The sequence below is a fragment of the Heterocephalus glaber genome, unplaced genomic scaffold, assembly GCF_053883595.1.
Source record: "Heterocephalus glaber isolate CG9 unplaced genomic scaffold, H.glaber_assembly_v1.0 deba00000621, whole genome shotgun sequence".
NCBI lineage: Eukaryota > Metazoa > Chordata > Mammalia > Rodentia > Bathyergidae > Heterocephalus > Heterocephalus glaber.
Window position 1 is genome coordinate 17084212 of NW_028258153.1, and position 21183 is coordinate 17105394.

At 43.4% G+C, this 21183-nt stretch overlaps 1 protein-coding gene and 2 pseudogenes across 20 annotated transcripts in view; 1 reads left to right on the top strand and 2 right to left on the bottom strand.

The window, feature by feature from the left end:
• Positions 1-647: 647 nt before the first annotated feature.
• On the bottom strand, positions 648-8464 carry LOC101726524 (12S rRNA N(4)-cytidine methyltransferase METTL15 pseudogene; annotated as a pseudogene).
• Positions 8465-8589: 125 nt separating this feature from the next.
• On the bottom strand, positions 8590-9633 carry LOC101710696 (L-lactate dehydrogenase A chain pseudogene; annotated as a pseudogene).
• A 10192-nt stretch (positions 9634-19825) lies between these two features.
• Positions 19826-21183, top strand: part of Mettl21a (methyltransferase 21A, HSPA lysine) — an 80911-nt gene continuing 79553 nt past the window's right edge. For 14 of the 20 annotated variants that reach the window (XR_015449194.1, XR_015449196.1, XR_015449197.1 and 11 more), the window contains exon 1: positions 20649-21181. Coding sequence is in view for 14 of the 20 variants with exons in the window: in XM_087206232.1 (XP_087062358.1) it covers positions 21035-21181 (147 nt within the window). In the remaining 6 variants the exon portion in view is untranslated. The other 6 variants (XM_021263556.2, XM_021263559.2, XM_013074527.3 and 3 more) reach the window with 6 other exon arrangements.

Consider the following 21183-nt stretch of genomic DNA (forward strand, 5'->3'; position numbering starts at 1 on the left):
TTATCTTTGTTTTTCTAATGAAAAATTCAGTACTTGCTGAATACTGAATAAATTGGAAGTTCATATTTACATATAAAAAGTTAACACTGGAATTTCTATGAATCAATCTCCTCAGTTTGTTAAAGAATCCTCTAAAAAATAGACTGAATAAACTTTTTATCTTGATTCCAGAGACTGAACTTCAGTAAAAATATTAAGGGATCATTAATTTTAATGTATTGAATAAATCAGATAGTTTTCTACTTCAAATTGACTCTGAATTCTTTTGAATAGTGCAATTAAAGATGCAGGATTCAAAGAATAGATTATATTATTTACTAAAGGTTTTATGAGTTATTCTTATAACAGACACAATTGACATTAAATATAAGTTCTGTGAAACAATTCTCTATGATGGCTGTTAGCGTAATTACACAGTTTTTACTTTGTGTTACATGAAAAAATAGTCGCTATTATAATGAAAAAATCTCTTTAAAATAAGGAACTACAATTTCAACAGTAAAATTCATCAGTATAATGCATTTAAAAATATTTGAAAAGTAAAATTTGTAAAAAGCCTATATTTGAGAAAGCTATACCAAATAATTATTAAGAACTAGGGAAATTAAAATTTATTTAATGATCATCATTAATTTCTTGAGCCACAGAAAGTCTTTTGCAAATGCAAACATCTCAATTCAGAATTTGAGCATGCAGATATGATCATATTTTTTTCTCTATGACAGCTTGAGCTTACATATTTAGATAAATGCAAAATATTATTTTTTATTATTTCCTTACTAGAGAAAAGATTGCATCTCAAAAGTTAAGTATCAGGTAAAAACAAACACATTTTTCCAGTGTAGACATGCCGTTGCTTACTAGTTAAAATTTCCATGTCATCTGTTTTCCTATAGCTTCTTCTGAGAAAAAAAAATGCTACTGGTAGAAACCATCAGTTTCCACATTGCCCCACACTTTAAGCTGTATTATGGTGTCCAGAAATATCACATTGAAAAAAGAGAGAAACTGAAGCAAAATGTGAAGATCACGTTCTCATAATTTGGTAGCTGTTCTCGGGGTGGCTGAGCGCCCTCCGGGGTTATCTTTGCATCCCGATCTTCTGTAGTAAATAGATGCCTTCTTGTACATCAACTCCCACATTAAAGAAGGTTTTATAGAGATTCCTTTGTTTTCATGATCTAGACCCAAAGATGGCATTTGTATCGTCTTCCGTGACACTTTCCAACATGCTTATCCTAAGCAAAAATCATTAAATGATTTGAACTTCTAATGAGTGAAAGAGGATGGCAACAAGGTGACCACTGGGTCTCAGAAACTTCTGAGCTGTCCTCCGTCTTGTGTAGAGTTCATCGAACTTCTTGTTCACAAATACGCAAAGAGCTTGGAAAGTCTTGGTAGCAATATACTCGAGTAGATCATTGTAGCAGATATTTCCGTGCATAAAAAGCAGGGGAGGAAATGTCCCTACAGCAGGGCTGGCAAGATGCTGGGCTCTGGTGATAGGGTAAATGCTCTGTGCTTGAATAATTGCTGATGAGATTTTCTTGGAGTGTTTCTCCTCCCTGTATCTTCTCAAGATGGATGCAGGTGCCTGTTGCTGTAAGGTATTAACAGTATCTGCCACCATCCATCCTCCAGTCCAAGGGACCATCTTTCCAAAGGGAAAAACCTCTTTTAAGAGTGTCAAGTTGCATGGAGAAACATCCAAGATCCAAAAGCACTCGATCCAAAGTCCCCAGCTGCACTCTAGCTTTCATCAGTAAGGCTCCGCCTGGCTACACAGGCCTAGCATAGCTTATAAATGTTTAGGAAACAATTCTGAAAGCTGTTCGGCGCTTGCATAAGCTGTCAGGTCTCTGTCTAAAGCATATAGAGTAATATCTGACTCCTTCTGAAGAATGGCTCTTGTATGTCTTCCTGAACCAAATGTCATGCCTAGAAAAACCTGTCCTTTTAGTGGTTCCAAATAATGAACAACTTCATCCACCATTACTGGAATATTAACCGCGGCTTCAGAACCTCTGTTTTGAGATGTGTATAATTCCTGAGCTTCAGTTTGACCAGATTGCTCTTGGGTTTTATATTCATTATATCTTTTTTTTTTTTTTTTTTGGTACCAAGGATCGGACTCAGGTCCTTGCGCTTGTGCAGCAGGCGGTGAAACCACTGAGCTAAATCCTCGGCCCTATATTCATTATATCTTTCTGCTGTAGCATGCACTTTTTTCCAGACACTTGTATTAAGTGTGCCAAATTCCGACCAGTATGGAAAACATTCTTTATATAGTCTACAAATATATGGGTATCGAAGCATGTTGTAGCTCAACAAATCTTGTATCCACAAAATCTGATATACTTTAAGTGCTTACAAAGGTTTTCCTGAGACAATAAGATTTCTCCATTGACCTCTAACCTGGGCCAGACAACCACTGTGGGCCCTCGACCCTCAATTTCCCCCTCATGTCAGTCCCAGTCCTGGGGGAACCTACAACTCAGTGTCCTTTTAGTGCCTGCCACACTGCATCTCATCTAGCAGACTGTCCAAAAGTGTTTATTAAACTGATAAACAATCAGAGACAAACATAAATCAGTTATACTGCTAGAACATAGCTTGAGATACCAAAATACCCCTCCAACCTTATTTTTGGAAAGTATTACTCAACAAAATTCCTCCTCTTCCAAGTCATTTGTTTTACACGATAAGTACTTACACTTTGAGATCAGTTATCACTTTGTTTTCAGCAAAGAGAAAATAAAATGTTTTGAGAACTGATGGTTATTCTGGTTGAATGTCGATGCCAAGTTTTCTCCTGGTTATGAGCCAGATGGCATAATTGAAAAACAATGGCAGGATGAAAGATATTTCTTTTTGCTTGTCAGATAGTTGGGTCAACCATAAAAACATTACGGTAGTATTTCACCTCACACTCCAATTAGATTTTCATTGTAAAGTGAAATGTTGTTATTGCTGGTAATATGTCTGAAGTTGGGCTAAATTGTAAACAAGGGAGATATCTGGTAGTCCCAAATTTAGATGTCACCAGGCTCAAACAAGAGTGGGTTATCAGCCTTTCAAATTAAACTTCAGGCTAGTTCAGTCTGATTGAATATTAAATTAGAAAAACCAGAATCTAAAGCTTAAAGGTTAAGAGGGAGGAGATAAGTTAACCAGAAATGTGGCCTTTTTGCTTGCTCTCTTTCTTTCTCTGGCTTCTCTCTCTCTCCTCTCTTCTTCTCTTTCATTTCTTTCTGCATACAGCTTTTGTTGGAAGTAATCTCTAATCTTCTTTTACTTTTTTTAAACCTCATTAACCCATTTTATTTTATTTATTATTTATTATTTTATTTCAATAAACAAGCTTCCCCATGGAGTTCAGAAATATTTCCTTATGATTTATTTTTGTGCCTAGATTGTTTGATATATCTGTCTGGCTTATTGTATCATCAAACTATTTCCCACAAAACATGTTAGTGAATTTGTACACTTGTTTTTGAGAAATTTTTCCAGGTATAAATCCATAGTTTTTGAAAGCAAGTAGATTAATGACCTATTTGGAGGGATCCAGTAGTCATAAAAATTAAAATCAGTTGGGCCAGGGATTTAGCTTAGTGGTGCCACGCCTGCCTCCTAAGTGCAAGGTCCTGAGTTCAATCCCCAGTACTGGAAAAAAAATTAAATTAAATTAATTAATTTAATTAAATTAAAATCCGTTTACTGAGTCACAGCCACATTTCCAAAATGAAATAAAATAAACAGAAAATAAAAATTAGAGTATCTTATTGTAGCAGTTATAATAGTAGCATAGGTAATACCAATTCATGAAACTTCTAAGTTACTTGTATATGTCCTCAGGAAGTATGAGGCAAAGTAAAATATTTCTTTTGTAATTTTCTTCCTTGACCAGAAAAAGTGCATTAATTTAGGAAGGTGAGATAGTCTGTTTGAGTTCCAGAGGCCATTCCCTGGGGCTGCTCAGGGAGTGAAAGGGCTGTTTTGTGATTGGCCCAATCTATCTGCTCTGGAGGCAGTCTACAAGTTAGCCTAGTCAGGACCTGCCCTATGCTATTAGATTTTGCTTCACAACGAACCACCTGAATGAAATAGTTACATCACAACGTGCTGTGTAAATGTGTGAGGTCTCTAAATAGAAATGTACACGTGAAATAACGTAGAAACCTAAACTAAAATAATAGCAATAACATACAAATGCATTTACTACCAAGTATTCTTGTGGTAATATCTTTTCCCAAAGAAAGAAAATACTTCAATAGATTTTGGTTGAAAACTTGGGGGCAGGGGATTGAGAAGGTCAGAACCAATGTTCACTGGTGCTACCCTGAAAAATCTTGCTGTATTTGAAAGGGGTCTGGAATTAACAACTGGATTTGAACTGGCTTTGGAACACTAGCCTGCCAGGAATAGCAGTGGGATCTCCGACATTGACATTTTGGGTCTAGATTGAAAGAGGGGGTTATCATGTCCTTATCTTACGGTAATATAATAGTCTGTCCTCATCCAGTTTTGCTTTCCTTGGTTTCAGGTATCCTTTCTCAACCATATTTCAAAAGTATTAAATGGAAAATTCTAGAATACAGAAGTTTAAAATTATTTGGTATTTGGAATAATACAGTGAAATCTTGCTCTGTCCCTCTTCATTCCACCCAGGATGTGAATCATCCACTTATTTAGTGTATCCACACTATATTATACTACCTGTCTATTAATCACTTATTGGCCATTTTGGTTGTCGAATCCAGTAGCACAGTATTGTAATACTTGGGTTTGAGTAACCATTTATTTTATTTTTATTTTTGGTACCAGGGACCGAACTTGGGACCTTGTGATTGTGAGGCAGGCAGCGGAACCACTGAGCTAAATCCCTGGCCCAGTAACCATTTATTTTTAACAATGGCCCAAATTGCAAGCACAGTGATGTTAGTCATTTGCATATGCTAAAGAGAAGTTATAAAACACTCCCTTGAAGTGAGGTGAAAATATTATATTTAGACACATATATCATCACATTTATATAACTTTCATTGCAGTGTATTATCATTCTATTTTATTTTTAGTTATTGTTAATCTCTTTCTGTCTAATTAATAAACTCCATTTTTATCACAGGTATGTGTCTACAGGAAAAGCATAGTCTGTATTGGGTTTGGTACTATCTAGGTTGAGGCATCCACTAAAGGTCTTGGAACACAGATCCTGAAAATAGGTGGGGACTCCTGTATTGCGAAAATCAAATGAGAACAAGTTCACCAACCATCTTGCATGCACTTGCTGTTTATCAAATGTTTATTAGTTTCTTTTTCTGTTTTTTTAAGCCATAAGAATTTTTTTCATGCTTTGTTTTGTCCTAGCTTTAAAGCTTACCTTTTTCCTTTCAGCATTAATGATGTGGAAATTTTTCCTAGAGGTACTTTAAAACATGTACTGGAAAAGTCTATTTCATCATCTCCAATATCATAATGTGAACAAATGGGGTCATTTCTGATGAAATTGGTGGATGCAGTCTAGGGTACTTCTATAATGAAAACAGCATCCAATTTTTTTTGGCATCAGATGATGTTTTTTAATTTTCATTTTTCATTAAAAGTAACTCTAGTGTTCTAGAAATTCACAAACACAGCAAGAGACATACACACATTCACTTGAAAACCTGTCTTGGGAGAAAGCTTTTCCATCCAGCCCTTTCTGTTCAAATTTTCTTTGCTTCTAACTCAGTTCTGTAAATGCAGGTTTATATTTAGTCCTCTTTGATTCTCCATATGTTCCTCTTGCAAACATTTCCTATGAAGGAATTTCAACTAGTTGCTCTCTTAGAGAACTACCGAATAGTGAACATGACCCTATGCAGTTGTCATTTGGCTTTTCCACCAGTGTTATCCTGGCCCCCTCATGTGTCTCTGGCTGCACCTGCTCTTAGGAAAGCCACTTACTTTTGGGTAGAACTACAGGCCAGGAGAGGGGAAAGGTTTCACCAGCAGTGAGCCTGAGCCAGAACTCCCTCCACTGGCCTTTGGGGATCAGGCTTGGCCTTGATTTTCTTGTCTGGAAAGATGGGATAACATTAACTACTCTGCAGGATCACACAAGTGCTCAAAGTATGGGATGGTGTTAGCTTAGGCATGGGCTGCCAGACTCTGTGTAGTCACCAGTCTGAACTTGGGCCCTTTCTTGAATTTAGCATCTATTTTGGATTCCCTTTCCCTTCTCAGCTTTTGGTTTTCTTATTTTTACTTTCAATGCTTTTCATTCCAGTCGATACACCTGAGTAGACTGTTGGTTCTACTTCTTTCTAGTAACATGTTTCCATGATAGCTGAATGTGGTTAAATTTACATATTTACATATTTTCTTGAGCTAAAAGAACCCTTGAAGTAAATCACAGTGATCATAACATGGGCATTAGGTGTTCTTGGCTTGGCCTATTAAAGAAATCTGCCTTCACATTGATTGACTCCAGAGTCATGAGGCCCAGGTTAATGAGGAGTGCTCCTGTGCCTTGCTGGGTGTGACCCTAGGCCTCTCTGCCTGGGAACAATGAACTCCTGATATGTAGCTCAGTCCTCTCCTATTTTTATAGGGAGCAGGCCTGTGGGAAGAGCCAGCACTTTCCTCTGCTCCTCTGTGCAGTAAGAATTAAATTACATGGGAGGCCCACGCTGATGCAAGTTGCTGGACCCCAGCTGGGGAAGTCAGATTGGTGTTTGTAGATCTTTCTGGCTGTAGACACAAGGCATGCCCTTCAACCTCCTCTCTCCTTAGGCGAAAGGGGTATTTTGGCCTTGGCCTTATGCATTGCATTATTATTTTCCAGCATGTTTAGGACCAGGGTAAAAAGGAGAATAGTACTGGTGCTGCCTCCGGGGCTCCAACCACACTGTAATTGAATGAGGTGGTGGAGGTAAGGTCACGCAGGGCAGAGGGGACAGGGGTAAGCTGAAGGGACAGCACACTGTCCAAAGAGGGGAGGGACAGATTGCTCTAGCTCCTTGTTAACCTGGGGGCATGTAGACCCAGTTTCAAAATTTTCAAAGAAAACCAGAGGTCTTGAATTTTACCTGACACCCTCCACTTTTAAATGTTGACAACAAAACAAAATTAATAAAAAAAAAAAACACCATGAAAGCCAAGTCTTTGTGGGACAAATGACACATCCGTGGGCTGTGGCTGTCTGGAGGCTGCCAGAGTGGGATGCTGCCTTCTTCCTGGGATCCTTGGCACTGTGTCCTTCCTGGTCACATTTGCATGTAGTTCCACTCCCACTTCCTTACATCTCATTGGGAAAACATCAACTTCAAATTCCTCATGTCATTTGAAAGGGCCACTGCTATAATGTGTGAGATTTATGCTACAACAAGTTAGCATTTTCATTTGGCAACTTATTATTCTCCTTTTGAGAATATCTTTTCGTCTGATTTACTTAAAATGGACCCACATTTTATGTATTAACATGCAGAGTACGAAAAGGCAAATGGCTCCTTGGAATCATGATGAGAGGGCCTATAGTTTCTGGCCCTGATGCACCACACCTGTGGATACTGTTGAACCTCAGGTTAATGAGACATATGCAAACAATGAACGCAACTGCTAACCACACAGCACCATTGACTCAGGCTGCCTACTAAGTAGTATTTGAATTTAAAAACTCCTGTAGTGTGGTGGGCAATAATTTGATGTAACGGGTGTGTATGGTAACATTCCTCTGGTAACATTCACTCACTCAACAAATATTTATTCAGCATTTTTCACCTAAAAGCCACAGAAGTGATGACAGATCCTACCAGTACATAAAACTGGAAACTTCTTCCCAGGCTGCTGATTCTATTGTGTTGCTGAACAGCAGCAGTTGTCAGGCAGCTGTGAACAAATGTGATTTCATCAGCAAAATGAAAAGCCCAAAGGGCTCTGTTTAGGCCTCCCATTCCTTCCGTGTAGGGCCAGGCAGTTGTCTCATTCTGTGCCCTATGTGGTGAGGTCCTGCGGAGGCACTGAGAGGGGAGGGAAGAAAGACGGTGGCCAGCTTGGTTATAGCAGGACTCCACATAGGGCTATCTTTCTTTGTTTTTTTCACTGTTCAAGGTTTATTTGGTGCTGTAGTTGGTTTGACCCTTGGTCACATTGTTCACAGGTAGATCCCTCTTTACATTATATGGCATTGTACACTACTGATATATATATAATACACAAAATAAAACCCTTTAAAACAGGTATGCGTAAGACATGCAGTATTAGATTTATACACTGCATCCCAGGCTGTGATCAACTGGGGAAAAGACTAGGCTGGTCGGTGAAGTTACATAACAGAGCAACATACATCTGGCTTGAAGGGCAGCTGGAGCCTGTGCCATGTTGGCCGTGGTGTCTGAGACTGGGGCTGCTTTATAGTAACCAGGTTAAGACTACACAAGTGCCATCCGTCATCAGGATAGAACTGTGGACCACTGTGAACCATTTCGATTTCTAACTTGGGAAACTGATGTTTTCCCAGGCTATCTTAATACTACTGCTTCAACCACAGAGCAGATAAAAAGGACAACATGTACAACCTCCAACTAAATCCTCTTGCAGCCCAGACATCGAAGTGGTGCGACTGACACTGGAAGACTTTAAAACTGCAGCTCTTTCTGGATTGCCCACAGGGTATCTGCACTCTTCTTCAGACGGGCCTCTTCCTCAGGAGTCAGGGTCACCTTCACAACATCTGAGATCCCATTTTGTCCCAAGACACAAGGAACACTAAGGAAGACGTCATCCTTTATTCCATAGAGACCCTTAATCATGGTAGAAATTGGATGCACTCTCCTGAGATTCTTCATTATACTTCCTGCCAAATCTGCCACAGACAGTCCGATGGCCCAGGACGTGTAGCCTTTGAGTTTGATCACTTCATAAGCACTGTCAGCCACCTGTTTGTGAACCTCTTTCCAATGCTCCTTATCCCCATCAGTTCCTAACTCGGGGTGCAGATTCTTCAGAGAGACGCCAACAACATTCACTCCACTCCACACAGGCACACTGGAGTCTCCATGCTCCCCAAGGACCCATCCATGGCAGCTCAGGGGGGTGAACCCCCAGCCTGTCTCCCATCACGTACCGGAACTGGGCTGAATCCAGATTGCAGCCACTGCCAATCACACGGTTTTTGGGAAAGCCACTTATCTTCCAAGCCACATAGGTCAAGATATCCACTGGATTGGAAACAACAAGCAACTTGCAGTTTGGGCTGTACTTTACAACATTAGGAATGATGAACTTAAAGATGTTCACATTACGCTGGACCAAATTAAGACGGCTTTCTCCCTCTTGCTGATGTGCCCCACCTGTGATAATAACCAGCTTGGAGTTTGCAGTTACATTATAGTCTTTGCTAGAGACAATCTTTGGTGTTCTAAGGAAAAGGCTGCCGTGTTGGAGATCCATCATCTCTCCCTTCAATTTGTTTTCTATGACATCAACAAGAGCAAGTTCATCTGCAAAGTCCTTCATTAAGATACTGATGGTGCAGGCCGTGCCCACAGCACCAACCCCGACAACTGTAATCTTATTCTGGGGGACCTGCTGTTCCTTAAGGAGATTCAGGATCAGCTGACCCTTTAGGCTGGCCATCTTGGACTTCGAACCAAAAGGAATCGGGAGTGCACATTGGGCGGGCATTGGGGCACGTTGCTGCAAGGTCCCAGGGTTATCTTTCTATAGCAGCCAGAGCTTAATTCCACAAGGCTTTTTGAATTTCCCTCGGTCAGGACTACTCTGGGTACATATTAGCACCATCCAGGGTAGCCAGCCTCACTCAGGGCCACAGAGGAGCAGAATAGTGATGATGATGGGATGCCTCTCCCACAGGGGTAACCCACTGGGGATTTGGTACTTCGGAGGGTTCAGTCCCATGTGCCCTTACACTCTAGGGTTATCCTGTGTCAGTTCCTCCTTGTTGGCCACAGGTCAGTTGACAGTTTCTTTTTCATCTGGGGAGTTTTGTGTATTTTGTTCCCTTGTGTGCAATTCCTTTCCCCTAGCACTTGAGGTAGGTGTTTCCTTCTGTCTTACTTTCTCATTAAGGAGACCCAATATCCAACACCCACAACTCGAAGGAGGAGAGGTTTATTTTGGCTCACAATCTGTAGAGGTTTCAGTCCATAGTTGGCTGGCTTTAAGGATGGGTGGCATGGCAGAGGGGCCTGGCATAGGAGGAAGAGCTCCTGGCATGGGGACAGGAAGCAGAGAGAGATCAAGGGAGGAAGAGGGAGAGATATTCTTCCAGGTCATGCCCCACTGACCCACCTCCTTCCACTAGGCTTCACGTCCCAACATCACATTTAGTTATAAACTTATCAGTGGACTAATCCACTGGCGAGTATTTCACCCCCACAATCCAATTACCTTTCAAGGCTCTACCTATGAATGCATGAAGTTTGGGGGAGACATCTAGAGAAGAACCATAACACCTTCTAATCTTTTCAATTTCTATTTAAATATCACCTCTTTAGAGACTTCTTCCCACTCACTCAAATGGGCTGCCCTTATGTATTAGTAAAGGCTGCACTGCAATTATGAATGAACCCCGAATCTCAATGACTTAACACAACATAAGTTTATCCCTTGCTCAAGTCATAACCTGGTGTGAGTTGAGCAGTTCCTCCAAGTAGTGACTTAGGGATCTGGTTCCCTGACCTTGACTACCTCTGGGGGTGTGCAGAGGGGGAGAAAGGGGTTATAGCCAGGGGCTCTTTGGCCTACATTCCATTGTCCAGAACCCAGGCATAGGGTCAAAAGTTATTTGGAAGGGGGAGATGGGAAATTCGTCTTCCATTACATAGATTACTTTATTTAATCCTCACTCAAGCCTGTGAGGAAAACAGTAATGTTATGCTCATCTTACAGATAGGACAGTGAAGTTTGGAGAGGCTAAGTAACTCACCCAAAGTCACCCAAAGTCACCCAAAGTCACACCCAAAGTAACTCACCCAAAGTCAAAATCTAAGAGCCAAGATTAGAACACAGGGCTCCAGGCCCCTCTGAACACACCCTGTGTATTGCTTATTGTATTACTTTTATGTTAAAGGTGACAAGAAAATTGATAACATATTAAGTAAATGCTTATATTCAGTGTTAAATACTCAGAGTTTTAGAAGGAGTCTTACAATTTATTTTCTGAACAACAGTAGTTTAGATGGAGAAGACAGCTTCACTAAGAATGTCAAGGAACAATTTTTTTCTGTATCTTGTTTTTAAAAATTTACTTAAAAATTTCTATTAGAACATGTTTGCAGTACAAATATTCATTGTGGGGACCAAGGAACAGTTTAGACTGGTGGTTCTCAAATACAGTCTGCAGCAGTTTCTGGGAAACCCTGATACCTTTTTAAGAGACAGAGTTTCACTATGTCACCTAGGCTGGCTCTGAATTCCTGGGCTCAAGTGATCCTCCAGCCTCAGCCATGCAAGTAGCTGGGAATACAGGTGCATGCCACTGCACCTGACTTATTTTTATAATAATACTAAGGTGTTGCTTTCCCTCTTCACTCTTCTGTGGACTTTCTCTAAGGATCCCTGACATGCAATGATGTCATTGCCCTGATATTAATACATAATGGATGGGCCCAGCATTTAACTCAGTGGTTCTGCTGCCTGCCTTGAAAGCACAAGGTCCCGAGTTTGACCTCCAGTACCAAAAAACCCCCCCAAAAACATAATGAAGGTATGCTCAATATTTTTAAATGAGCTTAAAAGCAGTTTATTGATTTATAATTTCTTACAAATTAACACCTCTAACACAATGAATTTCAATAGGTCTATCCTACACAAAGTTCTTTTGGGTTCTCAGTAATTTCAAAGACTGTAATGGATCCCTAGACCAAAAAGAATGAGAAGTTTTGGGTTTAGATAGTTCCAGGCAATGCATTTTCTGAGAGTTTAGCCTGTAGTACATAATTAAGATTTCAGTTAAAAATCTTTTAAGGTGACTGTGTTTCAAAATACTATTTTAAAAATGAGATTATAGCATATTGCACTACATATAGTATATTACAGTAATAATTTGGTGGTTCACAACACTTCTGTCTGCAAGCAATTTCGTTCGCAAACAAAAGCATTCGGCAAAATTTTGCTTCCGTTCAAAAACTCCGCGTTGGTTGACAAACACAACCAGGGCCATCTTCCCCACATAAACACAAACACAGCCGTCTTCTTCAAAATCATAAAACAAATGAAGTTCACAAACCAAAGTACCACTATAAAACATCAAACAAAAGATTCATTTAAAATACCAGTCACAGTAACCTGGATTAAAATTCTAAAAAGCCAAGACAGAGAGGAATAATAACAATAAAATCAAGAGATTTCCTCAATTTTCTGTTCTTTTCTTCTCCAACTCTTTTTTTTTTTTTTTTTGGCAAGAATAGTGGGAACATGAATCCTGTATGCTATGATGACAATGTTCAATCAATGAAGTTTTCTGTTTATTGGAGATTAACAGTCTAGTTAATTTACTTTGGTCACTTTGGTTAATGAAAATTCTCTTGGGGTGAAATTGTCTGGTAACAAGCTCATTTTAACTGCATGTAGTTTAAACAAACAGCATGGTTTCTACTGAATGAACATTGCTTTTGTACCATTGTAAAGCTGAAAAACTGTGAATTGAACCTTGGGGAGCATCTTTACATATTTGCAGACATAATCAAGGAAAGATGAAATTCTACTGGATTAGGGTGGGTCCTAAACCCAGAGGCTGGTGTCCTATAGAGAGAGGGAGACTTGGAGAGAGAAACACACAGGGAGAAGACTGCTGAATGATGACAGGGGCAGAGGCTGGGGCTACACTGCCACAGCCAAAGAACACCTAGGGGCGCCAAAAGCTGCAAGAGGGAAGGAAGGATTCTTTCCTAGAATCTTTGGAGCCAGTGTGGCCTGCTGATCCCTTGATTTCAGACTTCTGGAGCTAAGCAAGAAGATTTTAACCCATCCAGCTTGTAGGCCTGTGTATGGCATCTGGGAATACAAAGATTTCCTGGGCTGGAGCCCTAGCTGTGCCAAAGTTGGAGGGAGGGTCCTGACTATTGCTGCACTATTGTGGCAGCCAAGAGCAGATACTCTTAGAGAGGTCACCATCAAATGACTGAATAACCCAAACAAACTGACCTCATAATTTGGTCTGGGTTCTGAGCCTACTTTGATGGACCAATTTCAGCAAGAGTATTATTGAGAATCTCAGAAACATAATAATGACACTTTGTCTTTGAACACTTTCTGGAACAAGGTATGACATAAAAACTATAGCAGGTCATTGAATTCGATGCAATAAACTTCGATGTAATAAACTTCCCTCCACCACCACCAAAGACATAGCTCTGAGGTCAGTACCGAGGCCAGGCGATGGCAAGGGGAGTTTTAGGAGGGCGGCAGTCATCCGCAGAGGAAAACACTGACCTGTGGCTAGCAGCAGGAGCCCAGAGACACCCACCCAGCTGTCAAGAGCAGAGTCAGTGACTTAACCTCCAGGACACAGCTCTATGGGCTGATGTTGGTGCACAGACATGAAGGAGGTGGCCAGGCTAGAGACGCTGGGCTTTACCTCGGAGGAGAATGGGAGAGTTCCGGGAGGAAGGAAGAAGGCCCTGCAATATATTAACTACCTTCAAGTTCAGACAAATAAGCCAAAGGCACATACTGTAAGTCATGAAATCTGAGGCCGCCTCCCACAGTCCCTGGCCTGGCTAGGATGTCAAACGTGAAGGTAGAAAAGAGGGGAAGCCATAGGCCTCTTCCCTGGAGCACCTCCCGTCCTTTGAAGACTCACAGTGAGGGCAGAGGCACCTTGGTCAGCACAGCCACCTGGGATCACAGGGACAGTAACTAAACAGATGAGAAATACGGCAGTGAAGAGGAGGAAAGGGGTAAGTGTGCTCCCAGTTACAAATCCTGTTTACCGGGCCAAAGCTGGTGCAGCAGACAGGTGTGAAGAAAACGGTAACAGCTCATATTTAGTAAATGCTTATGGTCTGCTAGACACTATTCTAAGCTCTGAGTGTGCGTTAACTACCTTCCTCCTCACAAAAAGACAGTGGGGGCTGGTAATATTCCCATTCCACAGATGAGGACACTGAGCACAGAGATGCTAACTCAGTGGTCAAAGTTACACAACTAGGAAAAGACAGCCAGTAGTTAAATCCAGGTTTCTTTTTTTTTTTTTCTTTTGACTCCAAGCTTGTTAATTTGTGTGTTGGATTGTCACTTAACAGTATATGCTGCGGTGTTCAACAAGCTTTTACATACATCAAGAGGTGAGTGTTACATTCAACCTCACTTTACAGATGAGGAAACCAAAGCTCAAGGAGTTTCAGTGACTTGCCCAAGGTTAGAGAATAGCAGAAGCCAGGCTTGAGTTCAAGTCCAGCAATCTCAGGTTCCCTCCTTTCCACTGCATTGCTGTGACTGCTGCACAGAGAACTTGGGTTGTTCTAAGTGGCACGTTTGAACAGGTTGCAACTGAAATCACAGGAAAATGGCTAAGAACAAAAAGAGTACTGTATAAGAAAGAAAGAAAAGGAAGCTTTTAAGAAGCAGCACCACCCTGGGGGGAACCTAGAGGCCGAAGGGAAGAGGCAGGAGGATGAAATCAGAGACCAGTGCACCCTCCAGGTCATGGGAAGACAGCTCAGCAGCCAGAGAGACGACTTTAAATCCAGTGCTCTACAGAAGTCTGGGTGTCCAGCACTGGAGCCAGCCCTCATGTTGACCAGGGACAGCGCAAACGGAATTATCTCAGCAGGACGCAGACAGCAGAAGACAGACTGAAGGCAGGGTGCTGAGCAGTGCAGGACTGGGTCACTCCTAAGTCCTGACAGTGTTGAGAAGGAGAAAGACAGGATGGCAAGAGAACAGTGACAAGTGGCTCAAGAGTCCTAAGTAACAAGAAACAAGTCTGAGCACGGGCCTCCTCAGGCTGCGGAGGAGACGGAACATGCAGGGGCATTTGTACTACAGCAGGGGTGAAGGAAGGTCCACTCCTCCACCCCAGAATGGACAGGAAGATGTAGCCATTGGATTATGCTTCCGTTTCATAAATATTTATGGAGGTCTGTGCAGACTCCGGTCATTTGCTGACAATGAGTGTGTTGAGGAGCCTGATGTCTTATCAACATCCATCCGTTAGATTAGGTTTTGGAGAAGATAGGATTGCCAGTTAACCATCACCAGGTCATGTACCAGGAACCTGTAGAATGTTTATATTCTATCTGCATTACTTCCTAAAAATAAACAACATAATGTTCGTTAGGGCTATAGTGACACGTGACAGGCACGGATGCCAGCTGAAGCAAGAAAGAGAAATTTATCAGCTTAGCCCAGTGTCCCATGGGACCCTAGAGTCCAGGTGCACCTGGAAAAGGCTTAGGACATGATCACTGGGAAACCAGGCAGCTCTGCCCCAAGCTAGGATCTGCCTTTTGCAGAATGGCTTCTCCGCTTGCAGCGCATCCTGAGGACAGTCCTGCCCAGACGTGACTTGTATCTGTGTTCAAGGGGCCAGGCAAGGTGGCAGGTTTTTGGATTGTTTTTTCTTCTGCAGGGAAGAAATAATAACAACAAAAAGCAGCTCAAAGAGCTTAAGCTAATTAGGCAACTTGCTCACACAATGAAAAATTCTAGGCCAACTGGGTCTAGACTGTCAAAGGGCAACATCAGAGGCAGCCTCTCCTTCTACCAGTGCCTTGCCCGCTATATTTCTTTGTTGGGCCTGTCTTCTTGGGACCAGATGACCAAGAGAACCTCCAGCCCCCTCTCCTTCCCCAACAGGCTCGTTGGGCAGGAGCCTAACAAGACTCAGGATAGGCTCCAGTAAAGTCTACCTTTGGTCACATATTCACTTTTTTTTTTTTGACAGGGCCTCACTTTGTAGGGCAGGCTGGCCTTGAACTCACGGTGATCCTCCTGTCTTAGCCTCTCAAGTGCTGAGATTACAGGCATATGTCACCATGTTCGGTTCCCATGTTCACTTCTAAACCACCTGTAGGAGAAATGTGCTTTTGGTCACCCCTGGACCTAGTCATGGAGCTGGGGCTGAATTTAGCCCAACTCAAAATACATAGCAGTAACCACAAGCATTATGTTAAGATTACTGTTTGTCTGAAATGGTTCTACGTAGATAACTCATTTTAACCTCAGGCTATTATGTTGTTTATTGATTTAATCATCTATTATCCTTATTTTATAGATAGAGAAGCTGAGAGACCAACCCTCACAGCTAGTACAGTCTCCAATTTACAATGGTTCAAAAATGATATGCATCCAATGGAAACTGTACTTTGAATCTTGAATTTGGATCTTTTCTCAGGCTAGTGATATATGTGGCCTGGTCCTCCTTTGACAGGCTGGGCAGGGTGTGAGCCACACTTCCAGGTGGCCCCGCAATCTTAAGGAGAAACAAAGGATACTATCCTGCTCTGTTGCACTAAGCAACGCTGTTCATTAGGTCAAGTTTATCTGATGTATTTTCAACTTATACTTTCAACTTCTGATGGGATGGGTCTATTGAGATATAAACACTTTGTAAATTGAAAAGCATTTGTAGATTGTAGAATTGGGAGTTGACCCAGAATCTGGATCCAAGAAGGATAAACTTGAGGCATTTGTAGGTAAATAGATGCAACTGGAGAACACAATGTTAAGTGAAATAAGTCAGACACATAAGCTTAACTATCAGAGGGAGGGAGGGAATAAGAGAGGAGAAAGAGACAGAAGCAGAGAGAGAGACAGAGAGAGAGAGAAAATAGGAAGTAGAGAGTTCAAGTATTTCCTAAATTACTCAGTCCACTGTTTCAAAGGTATTTTAATATGTATGCTAATTTGTTTCATTTATACTATTTCTTCTTAGTTCATGAATGACAAGTTTTATGTTTGTTTCTATTTTGTAAGAATCTTGTACTCCGAGTAACTACTTTGAAGATAATGATACACACTGAATTCTTCTTATTCTTATTATTTTGTGATGACATTTTGTTTTCACATAAAATTAAAAAATGAAATATAACCCAAGGAGGACCTGCTAGAACAGGTGCTCACCTGTGATGGAGCCATGTGGACGAGGTAATGACCTCCAGCCTTATCTCTTGGTATATGATCTTGCCTGGTCCATGAGCTTCCCAGGGAAGCGAATCCATGACAATTGTTCTGTCCAAAGATGTGAGTAGCTCAGAGGAAAGCCTTGATCAGCATCTACTGGACTCCAGGTACTTTCAGTAGAAAGTAACCAGCATCCTAAACCATCAGGCTTTGAGTGACATTCCCTGAACTCCTGTCAACCAAAGGCCTCCAGAGCTACTTCCTTGTAGTCTAACCTCTGTTCAGTTCTGCTACCCAGAGTGTGGGTATGAAAGAGTCCAGCACTGTGAAGTACACCGGGAGTCCCAAGCTGGAGGAGATGCCCAAGAATGTTCCTTTTTTAGCTGGAAGGGCCCAGGAGAGGGCTGGAGAAATAAGCCCAGTCTGCCTTCCTATAAGGAAAAAGCACAAGTTTATGAATTCCTACATATGATTAAAGTCTGGAACCACTCACAGATCATGTAAAGAGTAAATCTACTTCTTACATCTCTCCAGCAAGACAGTTAGTAGAAGTATTGTCTCAGTTCTCAGAATCACAATTTGATTAAGGTGTTGAGTCATTTTCTATCGATGCGGACACTGGGAGCCCAGGTGAAGACAGATGAAGAAAGTTGGAACATGCCAGGGAGATCTCCAAAAAGCAAAGAACCTACTTTTCTGAATGGCTAAATGTTGAGAGCCATTCTGTATAATTTTTTTTGGAAAACAATTTCATAATTAAATTGTGGTTAGGGCTGTCTGAGGCCTAGTGTCCTTGCCATGCAAGCCAGCTATGGCATGCGGAAACATAATTCTGTATGCCTCCAGTCACAGCTGAGGCCTCGATGTTCCAGTGATGCTGTGATGCTCCAGGGCAAGATTACATCAGAAGACATCCTGGTTCCTGGAGAACTGAGTAGTGATAAAAAAAGAAATGTTTGGGGGGGGGGGACAGGACGGGGGACGGGGTGGGGGATGGGGACAAATTCCTTATCAGCCTGCTATCTCATCCCACCTACTATTGTAAGAATGCTTTGCCCATCTTACTGTCCTCATCAACCTACCTAAGAGCCTCATCAATATAGGATTATTGCTGTTCGGAGTCACTCCTCATTCAATAACCCAATAAATAGTGGCTACTTCTGAATGTCTTTGTCTTTGCCCACTCTGGCATTGACCTCCCATCCTTCCATGTACTTTGAAAGTGTGTGTTTTTCTTTAGTCTTCACCACACCCCTCTCTAGGCAGATCCCAGGACTGATCGGCCCTGATAGCTAAACATCTATACTAAAACATCCTACTTCACTTTTGAAATCTTATGGCTTGTTCCCATTTGTGTTCTGTCAGCTTCTAATGCTGTAAATCCCCAAATCTCAGTGGTTATAAGGAAGGTTTCTTTCTTACTCATGTTTCATATAGTTCTACTTATGCTGTTGCTCGGTAGAGGCAAATGTCACTTCTGCTGTGTTCTGACAGCCAAGCTGTCACACGACCAAGGTTGATGTCAACAGGTGCCTTGAGATCCTTCCTTCCAGAAGGGAAGGGGGCAGAGACAGATCCATAGATGACTATTTTAAATAATATTTAATCTACCATATCCCATATGGGACTATTGTTTTGTTTACAACAGTCTATGCTGCTATACAAATTGCAATATTTTTTTGGAGACAGGGTCTCACTGTGTAGCCCAGGCTGACCTTGAACTCACCATGTAGCCCAGGCTGGCCTCGAACTCACAGCAATCCTCCAGCCTCAGTCTCCTGAGATTATAGGTGTGCACCACCACATCCAGTGCAAGTTGTTGTGTTTTTTTTTTTTTTCCTCTCTGAGCCAGTGGGATTTTTCCACTGGGAAGTCTAAATGACTTCTCATCTATTACTACTGAGAAAAAATGAAAATTTTCTAGGCAATTGTAAGTAAACGTAATGAGGCAAATGCCCTATATTAGAGGCTGGGGAGGTGTTTTAAAGTCTTATATACATAAAATTTCAGTTGAAAAGATGGAGAATGGGGAAGGAAGGTGAGGACATAAGGCACACTCCTTATTTCAGGCTTTAGAGGTGAGGGGCTGGGTCAAAGGAGTTTAGCAGTTACTCGAAGTCTAACATGTCAGAGGTAGAACTTAAATTTTGAAAGTTTCTTTGGTCCCAAAACTCATCATTTTTCCTGTGCCTAATGCTGGCTCCCCAAAGAGAAGGTAAAGGGAAGAAAGGGATAATTAAAAAAATTAATAGTACTATTAGGTACATTAATGAAATAGTGCGATATTTCAACACACTGCTTGCACTGATAACATCACCGTAATGAACACTTCCCTCTCCTGCGTAAGGCAGGTTTTACAAAGGATAGGAAAAATATACTGAGTCCTTTTTTGGGGGGGGGGGGAGGAGGGAGGTACCGGGGATCGAAATCGGGACCTTCTGCTAGCGAGGCAGGCGGCGGAAGGCCTGAGCTAAATCCCCAGCCATTACAAGAAAAAGGAAAGGTGACAGGCACAGGCAGCACAGAGCCATAATAAAGACGGCACTAAAAGAAAAAAGAAGACCAAAACAGAAAAACAAGGGAAAGGCCCCCAAGCCTTCCGCTGGAGGATTGAGGTCTGGGGAGGCCGGGCGCGCCCCCTGCCGGCCGGATGAGCCGAGGCCCGCGAGCCGGGCGGCCAGGACTAGCGGCGCTGGGATTGGCGGGCGCACATTAAGGGAAATCTCCCGGAGGAGGTGCCAGATGCCCCCTGGGTGCCCTCCGTCCAGCACGGGCGCCCCGAGGAGGGACTCGGGGCTTCTGGGTCCCCGGCCACCGCCCGGGCCGCGGTCTGCTCCGGCTTGTCCCCGCCGCACCCATCCGGCCCAATTTTCAAGTCCAGACCACTCCCAGTTCACACTGTTAAGAAGCGCTTCGGCAGTTTCCCACCGCATTTGCCACCAGGCGGGCCACTACGCAGCTACGGACGCCACGTGGTCACTCGAGTGACCAACGGGTGGCCACGCATTCTTCGGAGCCAACCTCTGCTTTCACCTGTAAAACTAAAAAACAAACCCCAAACAGGCAAAACGCATGAGCGGCAGGCGCAGCAACACAAGAACAGAGGCAGTGCAGGCGGGCGGCTGCGCTCTCGCTGTCTCTGGATCGCCCTGGCGCAGCTCCGCCCGGGAAGGGGGCGGTGAGGAGACCGGAAGCGCGCGGCGGCCGCCCCGCTCCGCCCCGGAGGCCGGTCCTGCCCAGCCACTCGCCGGGAGCCGGCGCGCCTGCCCGAGCCGTGAGTACCTGTGTGGCGGCGCCTCGTGGCCGGGCCTCCCGCGCTCCGGGGTGCGGCCCGGGTTCCCGAAGGGCCCTGTGGAGCACCCCGCGTCTCCCACTCCCACCCTCGACGGGTTGGCGGAGCTCTGGGGTTCGCGGGAGGGAAGGGCGCACCTGTCGCCGCTGGGGGGCGCGGTGCAGATTTGGGGACCCGGGGAGGCCTCGGAGCGCGCACCGGAGTCCACCTGGCCTCACAGCCGCGCCCTGCTCGTCAGCCACGGTGCGACGTCCCGCGTGGAGCCCGGCTGGGGTCACAAGTAGGACTACCTGTCCGCGCGCAGTCCGAGGGGCGGCTCGCTTCCGTTGTCACGGTGGAACGTGGCGGTTTGGCGGGGCTGCCGCGGCTGTGTGGAGCGCTGGGCGTCCCCGGCCTTCGCGCCGTCCCGCGGCCCCGAAGCCACGCGGTGACCGTGGCAGAGCGTGCACTGCGGGAGTTGGAAGGGGCGGGGTGGTTTGGCCAAAGATACCCGTTGGCACAGTTGAAGGAAGAGTCCTGCAGAAGGCATTCGATTTTCCTCAACCTGTTTCTTTTCTTCTTTCGAATCTTAATCGTTTGGAGTTACTGAAGCGATAACACAGTTTCTGGCCGGCGTGTCACCCCGGGATACTTGTGCAGGACAGGTCTCAGCAGAGGGCCACCTCGGGCGAAATGGCACTCGTGCCCTATGAAGAGGCCGCTGGAGTGGGGCTCCAGAAATTCCACAAGCCCTTTGCCACCTTCTCTTTTGCAAACCACACCATCCGGGTGCGGCAGGACTGGCGGCAACTGGGAGTCGCAGCAGTTGTTTGGGATGCGGT